The sequence below is a fragment of the Equus quagga genome, chromosome 6 (assembly GCF_021613505.1).
Source record: "Equus quagga isolate Etosha38 chromosome 6, UCLA_HA_Equagga_1.0, whole genome shotgun sequence".
Taxonomy (NCBI): Eukaryota; Metazoa; Chordata; class Mammalia; order Perissodactyla; family Equidae; genus Equus; species Equus quagga.
This window is the reverse complement of record NC_060272.1, coordinates 129,921,197-129,932,200: the sequence shown is the minus strand read 5'-3', so window position 1 is coordinate 129,932,200 and position 11,004 is coordinate 129,921,197. Positions and strand designations below refer to the sequence as shown.

Here is an 11,004-nt window from a genome sequence, read left to right as displayed (position 1 = left end):
CGCGGCCCGCACACCCTCCTGGGGCAGGGACTCTCCAGCGCGGCCCGGGCTGGGCCGGGGCGGAGCGGTCAGGCCTCAGGAACTGGGGCCCGCGTCGCCTCGGCCTTGTCGGACCCCCCGCCCCGGCCCGCCCGCGCCTCGGCCCCGCGGAGGACGCCGCGCCGCTCCGGACAGGGCGCCGCGCTCAGCCCGCCGCGGGGACTGGAAGGAGTCACCGCGCTCAGCCCGCCGGGGGGACGGGGGGGACTCACCGCGGGCGCACGGCTGGGCTCCGACGGCGGCCGGCGGGCTGCGGGGCGCGCTCCCGTGCGCGGCGCGGGCCAGCCGCCGCCTCCGCGCTCCGCCCTCTGTCCCTGGGGCCATCGGCCGAGGGGCGGAGCAGGGACCGGCCGGCGTCTGCGCGGGCCCCCACCCCCGCCCGCTGGAGGGACTTCGCCCTGGGCCTGAGGGGACGGTCGCTAGGCGGTCAGCGGCAGGAAGCGGGCGAAGCCTCCCTCGCCCACGTCGGCGGGCCCCCGCCTGGGCCCGGGGGTGGGGAGGGGCACTGCCGGCTCGCGCTGGACAGAGACCGAAGGGTGGGAGGACGCGCGGCGTTTGCAAATAACCGGCCCTCAGGGCAGCAGAGGCTCGGGGATCTGGCGGCTCCGGTACCCGAGGCCCCCGCGCCCCCGCGCCCCCGCGCCCTGCTCCCCGCCCTGCCTTCGCTGCTTGCACAGCGTGCCAAGTGCGCCTGGGGTCACGCAGACCTGCGAGGACGTCACCGGGTCCACGGTTACGAATGCAAAGTTTCTATGTGTAATTCTGTTTCTCTTTTCTTGTCCTTTTTTTTTTTCACCGTGTAGCAGCACTTTACCACGCAGGCTGTCGGCGGTCGGAGTCAGAGAAATGCTGCGAGTTGACCCTGAGGGGGCCTTCCTCACAGGACCTGCTTTCCCTGGGTTGGTTGGAGTTGCGCCCTCTCAGGCAAGGTGCGTCCAAAGAAGTGATTAGATCTTTCTAGATGAAAGGTGGTGGGTGAGGTTTTCATGCTCAACTTGTATGGAAAGTTACTGTAGTTTGCTATCTTGAGTTTCTGAAAAATAGCTTACGGGCTGAACAACCAATAGCTAATACGAATAGCGACTGGGACGAATTACCCCGCTCCCACTCTGCGGGGCCCATGATTGGATCCTTACGTATGTTATTCACTTTGACTCTTCCAGCAGCCCTGTGAAATGAGGAATATTACTCTATTTTGCAGATATGAAATGTGCCAGAGCTGGGATTCAGTCCTCAGGCCTGGCTGACTCCCAAACCCACAGTTTTCTCATTATGCTGCACTATAGGGTACAGCTTTCCCCTACTTATATTTAATTTTTAAATATAAAGGGTTATGCTTAATTTCAAAAGAGGGAATATTTACTATATTTCCAATATGGGACAGGACTTTCTTCCCAGCCACCTCCTAAATTCCTTCCATTCACATTCATTGAAAGAACTTTCCTTGAGTGTCCACCAAATGCCAGAGATTCACCACGAACCCTGAAAAATAATAATACGAGCGTCCCCTTGGAAGTTAGAGAGAGCATAGGGAAGGCAGGAGTGGGTGGAAGGCTGGATGGGGGGAGAGAATATATCCAGCTAAATTTTGATTCTTCCCGAGGCAGCCTTTCAGCAAGTAAAACTTCTTAATGTTCAATGATAACATACATATAAGTTGAGAATTAATAATCCTTGACAGAAAATAATTAAATCAGAACTATAAAGGGAATTGAGATTTCTTAGTTAACACTGGCCAAAAAATATGAAGGAAAAGCCAAAGCAATGCTGAGAAAAAAGAACAAAGCTGGAGGTATCACAATTTGCTAATTTTTTTTTTTTTAAGATTGGCCCTGAGTTAACATCTGTTGCCAATCTTCCTCTTTTTTTTTTCTCCCCAAAGCCCCAGTACATAGTTGTATATCTTAGCTGTATGTCATTCTAGTTCTTCTATGTGGCATGCGGCCTCAGCATGGTTTGATGATCGGTGCTAGGTCCGTGCCCAGGATCCGAACCACTGAAGTAGAATGTGCAAATTTAACCACTACACCACCGGGGTGGCCCCCTGATTTTAAAATATACTGCAAAACTATAGTAATCAAAACAGCACTGTAATAAAAAACTGGCACAAAAACAGACACATAGATCAACAGAACAGAATTGAAAGCCCAGAAATAAACCCATGCATCGACAGACAGCTAATTTTCCACAAAGGAGCCAAGAACATACAATGGAGGAAGGAAAGTCTCTTCAATAAATGGTGTTGGGAAAACTGGACAGCCACATGCAAAAGAATGAAAGTAGATCGTTATCTTACACCATACACAAAAATTAACTCAAAATGAATCAAAGACTTGACATAAGACCTGAAACCATAAAAATTCTAGAAGAAAATGTAGGCAGTACCATCTTTGACATCAGTCTTAGCAACATCTTTTCAAATACCATGTCTCACCAGGTCAGGGAAACAAAAGAAAAAATAAAATAGGACTACATCAAACTAAAAAACTTCTGCACAGCAAAGGAAATCATCAACAAAACGAAAAGACAACCTAACAATTGGGAGAAGATATTTGCAAACTTTATGTCTGATAGGGGTTAATGTCCAAAGTATATAAAGTACTCATACATCTCAACAGCAAAGAAACAAACAACGTGTTAAGCTCCGAGGAATGCCTCATTATCTTCTACACTGACTTCAGTTACTTGTGTAGACTGGACTTTCTCAGTTTATAGAAAGGTCCTAAAAACAAGGCCCCATTAACTCTGTGTCATGCTTTGTAATCACCGTGCAGTTTCACATGTATTATTTAATAGAAAGGAAGTGGTGTAAGAGAAAGGCAGTCTTACACAATGGTTCTCAAACCTCGAGGTGCACTGAAACACAGTCCTATGCAGTACTCTTGGAGATACTGAGCTTGAGGGTCTGACCACTCTTGCAGGAACACCAGTGGTGGTTCCCAAACGGGGTGTTTCTTAGAATCACAAGAGAGCACTTACTAAGAATCCAGCCTCCTGTGTCCCCCACCTCCTAGAATGTCTGATTCATTAGGTCGGGGTGGGATCTGTGCTCAGAGTTTGAGGAATCGAAATACTAAGGGTGATTCTACTCTAGCATGTCCACAGGTTGGCACCAGGGAGCTGCTGCCTGGAAATACACACTCCATGAGGGTAGGACCATGCCAGCTTGTTCATCACCCCTAACACAAAGCCTGGCACACAGTAGGTGCACGGTACCAGTTTGTTGACTGACTGACTGTCGGTTTCTTTCTGCCCCCTGCTCTATTGTTTCCTCTTGGCCTGGGTGCTGTTCAGCCTTCTCTAGTGTGGCCCAGGTGGGAGATACCTGTATGGCAATGAGTGACGTATAAGGAGGTCCTTCCAGGAATTCTTGTTGGAGGAACTCTAGAATACCTCAGTTCATCACTGACTGTGGGTCTTCCTCATACCAGAGGAAATTGGAAATAAATGTTTTCTGTTCTTCTTTTAAAAAAAGTTATATTCGTAATAAAGAAAGGCTGTTCTTAGGCTCATCTTGGCCCCCCACAAATATTCAACTGCTACTCCCTCCACATCTGTCATATTCTTAATTTTTGTGCTCTCTTTCTTACCTCCTGAGTGCCTGAATCCCTGAGCGGCCTTCCAGGGAACCAGGAACCCTTGGCCACCTGTTTTACATTTAGGCACTGTTCCCCTCAACATAGCTAAGAATAAAAGCCAAATGTGATAAATGTCCCAATGAATCTTGAGGCTGGTGACATTGTTGCCATTTCCCATGAGGAAACAGAGATTCAGGGTGGTTACGTCACTTGCTCAGGTCACATCGCTCATAGATGGCGATGCTGGGGTTCAAGCAAAGGCTGATCTAGCTCCAGGGTTTGTGCTTTCAACCTCTATGCAATCAACTATCATTTTACTTGAATGAAAATTATTGAGTACTCTGAGTTTATAAATTATTCTTTGCAGAAAACGAGAAAAACTTAAATGTTCTAGGAGGGGAGTTTGGTCTATCACTGTATAGTCTCGAGTTCCTTAGTCACTTCTTTTCAGGGCTTCTTGTCCCTGATGATAGCACAGGGGGCCCTGCTGCAGCCCTGTAATGCAGGTGCACACAGGTAAAGATGCTCCTCATCCTGGGAGATGGAGGTGTTGGAAATCAGGAGCAATAATGTCGTTGTTTGGAGGCTGCTGCTACTCACTTATTTAATATTTCCCCCCAGAATATGCTTTGAAAACATTGAAAAATAACAGTTAAAAAATAGCAAAGTTGTCATTGATTGGACTCACTTCCATGTCCAGTTTATGAAGAGACTGCTTTCACATATTAATTTAACGACTTTTTACAAATCTTACTGTAGCCTCTGTGTCTCTTATGCTCTTTCCCATCCTTTGGTTTCTTTGTCCTTCATTCTGGATACTTCTTTCAGACCTGTCTTCTGGTTACTATAAAAGCAGTGGATTCCCCAAGCTCACTTTTCCTCAGCTTCAGAGCAAACTCACTAAATGCGTAGCATCCACCTGGGCCTCTACCTGGTGTCCCCAAGGGGAACCGATACAACATTATTTTCATGCTACTTGCTGATTGTGAGTAATAGAGTACTTTATCTCTAACCCAAGAATCTTGTATCTTCTTCCAACGTCCATGGAACAGTAATAGGCTAAATTATTAGCTTGTGTAGGGTAAAATCTCAGAGCCTGACAGTTTTGGTGACAAGATGGGATGCTGGCAGAGACATGTCTTTTTGGGAGATCCCCTGGGCTGTGTTAGTGGATATGAGAAGACTCTCCAGGATCCAGTCGCGAATGCTCTCACTCAAGTCATGAGCAAGGGGCAGAGTGAGGGTCCCCCTGTTAATGAGTGTTTAGAGGCTAAGTGGCAAGAGGCAGGATTGAAACAATCCACCCAAATGATGTTTTGGTTGGGCTCACTGTCTTCAAGAACAGGAGGTAAAAGGGCTGTTGTATGGCACTGGGGCAGTGAAAATAGGGTAGCCAAAAGTGTTTGTAGCTGCTGAGTCAGGGGATCCCCAAAGCTTAAATAAATGACATCAGCAATAAGGAGACAGAGCTTCAGGTGGACCAAAAATAGATGTTCATTTGGATGAGCCCAAGCTGCTGGTAGCTGCCTGAAACTGAAAGTTGATGCAAAGCCTTGCTTACTGGAGTGGAATTGCTCTGTCCCTATATACCTCTTGACTCCTCCCTTCCCCCACACTCCAACTTCAGCTGCTTTATGGAAAAAGTTGAGTATGCTTGGGGAACTTCACGGAGGGGAGAAACTCAGATATTTTTAGCTTTGTTGTATATAGGTGCCCAGGTCACAATCCCACCCAGCTAGTTGGGGGTGCTGGATGCACCGGTGAATAAAGGCAGTGAGGATTGTGGGGGAAGCTGCAGTAATGGGTGCAGAGGAACTGGTTTCGAGCCTGGCTTGAAGAGATAAAGGATAAAAAAGCCATCCTTCACAGCCTGTCTCCTCTCCCTCCATCTGCATCCCTCTCACTTTTCTGGACTTCTATCAGCTGTAGCCCCTGTTAGACTTCTTGGTCCACTGGTCCATGTTCCCATAGAGTGTGGTTCTCAACTAAAGTGATTTAGCAGCCCCCCCCCCCCCCCCCCGGGCCCCCACGGAACATTTGACAATGTCTGGAGACAACTTTGATTGTCATGACTGGAGGAAGGTGGAGTATTCTCCTTGCAACTAGAAACAGTAGAAGTGCTAGATAGTAGAAGTAGAAGCAAGGATGCTGCTAAATGTCTTACAGTGCACAGGACGCCTCCCAGACAAACAGCTATCCAGACCAAAATGTCACTAATGCCAAGGTTGAGAAGCCCTGCTGTCGGGAGGAAAAGCATCTAAAATTCAACTGAAAGGGTTTGGGCAACATTTTCTGTAAAGAAGGAAAATTAAAGTGACCTTGTAGGGAGGACCTTTTGGGCAGATTCAGTTACTATTGGGTCTTTCATTGTTGAACATGCGTTGATGTTTATGTTGTACGTGCTGCTATCGTGAATGCCCGTGACGTCCAGGACGGATTCTTCCACTCGGCGACTGTGGCGGGTGGAGAGGTAATCTCTGTCCTCTTCCTGGGGGTCTAGAAAAGGAATATAAAATCTGAGAAGAAATGGAAGTCATGGCTTTAGTTAAAGACTTACTGGTTGCAGAATGCAGAGGCAGTTTCCTGGTACAACATCGCCACCTGCCTGATGCGGGCATCAAGTACACCTCTTTTAAAATGGGGGCTGGTTATTGACCTGTTGACCAGCTTTTGTTGGCCTCTCCCATGGAGGCCTTGTGACTCTGTAGTCTGATGTCCTCATTTTGGGGTGGGTCAACTCAGACTTGACAACTAATAAGGAAAAGGCCCAATATACCTCGCTTGTCAAATGGAAGATTGGATATTCAAGGACGCAGTGGCCTGGCTCCAGCAGCATCTCAGGTTATATGAAAAAGTGGCAGCTACTGCCTTGGGGAAACTTTATTGGCATTATACTGCCTGAAGTAAAGCCACTGGCTCAGTGGGGCCCTCACTTCCAGAGGTTCGCCTTAATGCCTGGGCCAGGCTTACTGATGGTCTGGCTGAGTTGAAACCTGTTCCTGTCCATGGGGCTGCTGCAGCCGTTCAACTGAAAATTGGTGTGGTTGTCCACTCAGAACTCACTGGGCAGAACTCAAGGTCATTCTCATGACCCTGGCCAATACATCCTACGGTGAAACATACTTTTTACTGACTCTTGGGCCAATGACTTAGCTGTGTGGTCCGCTATCTGGTCTGCCACTCGGAAGACTATAGACTCATAGATTAAACCACCCTGGCACGTGTGATGGGAACGCCTTAGACCCCAGATGTACAAGGGTGCAGGCAATTAATAATCTCTTTGTTGTCTAGATTGAACACTGCCACTTGAGTCAAACAGCAGCTGCAGCTGACAATCTGTGAACATGGCTGACCCTGAATTATTCTCCAGTGCTGACGCCATCAATAGCAGCTCTCGACATGGAGCTCCTTTAAACAGGTACAAACACAGGGACTGGCACAACCTCGTTTCACTCTGTCTGTTACAAATTCACTTGCTTCTTTGATGCTTGAGAGGTCTTGGGTTATGCGATGTATGGAAAAGGAGGCTGCAACCACTCAGTGACACTGCCTGTGGGACATAGCCAAATGAATATAATGCTGATCCAAATCAAATTTAATGACAAATCCTGATAGAAGTTACCTGCTTGGGTTCTATGTTTGTGTATGGCTGGAAATGGGTCATGGAATGTCTCTCCACTGGGGATGCAGTTTGTTTTATGGTCCACCTGTTGCCTCCTGTAATTATTAGCAATGACACTAAAGATCAGCAGGTCAGCGTAAACTCCCTTGTATGGGTTGTAATGGATAATGGACCAGCCTTAGACTAGACTACATCCTGATTGTCTGAAATAAAGTCCCTTGGTCTCCCCTTGGACAGGTGTCTGAGTCCAGAACCCTGAAAGGTGTATTTGAGGCCAATCCTGCAGGTTAACTTCATCTTGTTGTTTGGAGTCCTGTTGATAGTAGCTTTAATTAAATGCTGTATGAGACAAGTTTAGACAGATTCAGTTCTAGACTCTGTTGGTTGAATTAATCAAAGCAGCCAACAGAGTGACATACTTTTGTGAAAGTTGGCCAGAAGCCAAGACCTGTGGGGACAATGGGTGGATTGGTGGGGAAGGCAGTCTTCCCTGGGCCCTGAGCATTGCTGCACATTTTTGCTGCATATGCCAAGAATGCAAGGTCCTGCCTGCTCTTTACTGACACCACTCCTCAGGGTTATGTTTACAGTGAACAAACTTGAGGGTTGAAATTATCTAAAGTCGGGCATTTGAAGGTATAGATGGTACAATATTGTCTAAGAATTTATAATTGTTGAATCTGGGTCATGGTAGAAAAGTGGTGAATTTCCGAGCTCAGCATTCCTCATCTACGACTCAAATCCACGTATTACGTTACATTCTTTTGGGCCCCTGCACATCACTGCCATGGGACCTGGGGCAAGGACTTAATGCGCATGCTGCTTGCTGTGCCATGAGTAATAAAGTCTTTTTCTGTGACCCAGGAGTCTTGTGTCTTCTGCCAATACTGATAAAACAATAACAGGCTCTTATTAGCTTGTAAGAAGGGTAAAATCCCAAACCCTGAGAGATACCTGTGTTGATTTTGGGGGCTGGAGGGTGGGGGGTGCTATGGTGTTTGGTTGAAGTCACCAGGCACAAATTTAGTTGTGTAATTTTGTTTTTACATTGAGGAAAAAATTCAGTTTATTGAACTTGTCTTGTAACTTAACCAAATTTTGCCAGGCTGGAAATGTAAAACTTTTCTATTTAGTCACTTCTTAAGCTTTATTTAAAAATTTTTAAGTTATGAACAATCTTAGTCATTTACAAAAGTAGACAGATTAGTATACTGAGCTCCCATATAGACACCACTCAGCTTCAGTTATCAACTCATGGCTAATCTTGTCATTTCTGTTTGCCTCCCTTCCTTGATTACTTTGAAGCACATTTATAAAATTCTATAATTTCATTTGTAATGTGTTCTATTTTAGAATCATTGCCTTGACCTTGCTTTGTTTTATAGTGTGTATTCGTATTTCTCAAGAGCTAGTTTGTGAACATAGGATAAATTGCTCCATTAATAATATTTTTTAAAAAAAGCATTGCAATTCTCCCTTTCCTCCAGCCCAGAAATATTTTGGAGGCAAACAAAGCTGTACAAAGTTGCAAATGTGTAGCCTTAAGTTCTGTTGTTATTTTTTAAAAAATAGAAAAGTTAGAAAATAAACTAAAGAAAATATAAATTAGTAAACAGAAAATATTAATGAATTATAAAATATGTATTGACTAATTCTGAGAACTTTGAAAAATATAAATAAAACATGTGAATCTCTGACAAATTACAAATGGGGCAAAATATGCAAACATTCATTGAGATATGTAACTATAAATATGGATGTTAAAATAATTTAATACAGTGAAATACTCTATGCGAATAATTTTGAAACCCATAAAGAGACAGAAATTTCTGACATATGTATATGAAACTTATATCAGTTTAGCTTCCACACCTCAGAGATTTGGCTGATTTTGGTTCAAATGTCACTGCTATTTGCTTGTGACAATCCAAAGACCTTCTCATGCTTTGAGATTTTATGATTTCTCCATATTTTTCTAAGCATCCACACTCCTGCATCCATGTAGGCTGTCCTTATTTTCCCAGCAATGTCAAAGATGGGTCAACCTGCCCCTTTTCCATTTTCCATATGGAAACCACTCAAACCACAGCAAGACACCAGAGCCTGTGTTGGTCAACTATTTCCAAAATATCTTAAAATATCCCATCTGTGTTCAAATTTCCCCAACTGTCTCATAAAAAATTTTAAACAATTAGCTTGTCTAAATCAAACCCATAACCTTTTCTCTGTTAATTTACTGATTTACACACTCTCTTTTTTTCTTGCAGTTTACTTGTTGAAGAAATAATTGTTCATCCTGTAGTGTTCTATCGCCTGAATTTTGCTAATTGCATCTCCATGATGTCATTTAATATGTTCTTCGGTCCCCTGGAAATCAGTACATGTATCTTGAACCTTGACTAGACTATAGTTCCATGTTTTGCATGGGAATACTTCATAGATGTTGTTGTGTACTTTTATCAGGAGGTACATAATATCTGGTTGTCTCTTTTTTGTGTGATGTGAGTGGGCATTGAGAATCATTGCCTAGACTCATTCATCCTTAGGGATTGCAAATGAAGATATTCTCATGGAATCTCTTCAGGTTGGCTCCTGAATCCTTTTGTTATAACACAGCTGTCCCGGATAGCTTTCAGGCTTTCCTCATTCACTCACTTTGTTCATTTTCTGCTCTGGACTGAGAACCTGTCATTTCTCAAGGAAGCCTGGTCCTCTTGGTAGGAAATGGTATTTGAGACCATAATCTGGGCACTAGGGGTGCTCATTGCTATTGGGTTGACCTTTGAAGAAACAATGCCCTTTCAGTGGATAGAATTTTTGTTTGTTTATGAAAGACATCATTTTTAAAAATTTAATTTTATCTATGATTATGTAAATTATATTTATGGTTTCAAAGTTGTGATATTGTGATTTGTAATAAGAAATATATAGTTGGTCTTCATCCTGTTTCTGGCACAGAGCTCCTAAAACTCTTGGAATTTCCTGAGTGATAAGAGGGGTAAGAGTGTCTTTTGTTCTGTTAATGAGGTGACTTTTGGAAAGTGCCTAAGGATGGGGCTGGTTGCCAGAGGAGCTAACCATGTGATTATGGTTGGAAATTTCAGAGGGGCTGGAGGTTGAATCGTCAATAGCCAAAGATTTAATCAGTCAGGGCTATGTAATGAAGTCTCTATAAAACCCCAAAAGGACAGGGCTCAGAGAGCTTCCAGGTTGGTGAAGATGTGGAGATTTAGGGAGAGTAATGTACCTGAAGAGGGCATGGAAGCTCAACACCCTCCCCCCGTACCTTGCCCTGTGCATTTCTTCCTTCTGGGCTGTTCCTGAGTTATGTCTTTTTATAATAAACTGGTAATCTAGTAAGTAAAATGTTTCTCTGAATTCTCTGAGCCACTCTAGCAAATTAATTGAATGCAAGGAGGGAGTTGCTGGAACCTCCAGTCTCTAGCCAGTTGGTCAGAAGCAGAGTTGATAACTTGGACTTGGGACTGGTGTCTGAAGTGTGTGTGTGTGGGGGCAGTCTTGTAGGACTGAGCCCTTAACCTCCAGGTAGATAGTGTCAGAATTGAGTTAAATTGTAGGACGCCCAGCTGGTGTCGGAGAATTGCTTGTTGGTGGTGGGAACCCTCCCCACCCACATGTTGGAATTGGTGGCCAGACCTTTAAAAATTTAATCTGTAAAACAGGGTATATTCAGAGAAGTCTAACTTTCATCCTAATCTTCAACCTATTCTTTCCTACCTCCAGTAGGTATCTTATTTTTTGTTT

General features: G+C 44.7%; 2 protein-coding genes across 2 annotated transcripts in view; one reads left to right on the top strand and one right to left on the bottom strand.

Annotated features, from left to right (window-relative positions):
- ACO1 (aconitase 1) overlaps positions 1–386 on the bottom strand; it is a 59,905-nt gene extending 59,519 nt beyond the window's left edge. Inside the window, exon 1 of the mRNA XM_046664965.1 lies at positions 252–386. The gene's annotated coding sequence lies outside the window, so the exon portion shown is untranslated. The remainder of the gene's footprint in view (positions 1–251) is intronic.
- The window catches only part of LOC124240814 (translation initiation factor IF-2-like), a 13,970-nt gene extending 3,806 nt beyond the window's left edge, over positions 1–10,164 (top strand). The window contains exons 2-5 of the mRNA XM_046663905.1: positions 28–724; positions 843–968; positions 6,909–7,035; positions 9,507–10,164. Of these exons, the coding sequence (XP_046519861.1) occupies positions 28–724; positions 843–968; positions 6,909–6,927 (842 nt within the window). The 3' untranslated portion in view covers positions 6,928–7,035; positions 9,507–10,164. The remainder of the gene's footprint in view (positions 1–27; positions 725–842; positions 969–6,908; positions 7,036–9,506) is intronic.
- Positions 10,165–11,004: the final 840 nt, after the last annotated feature.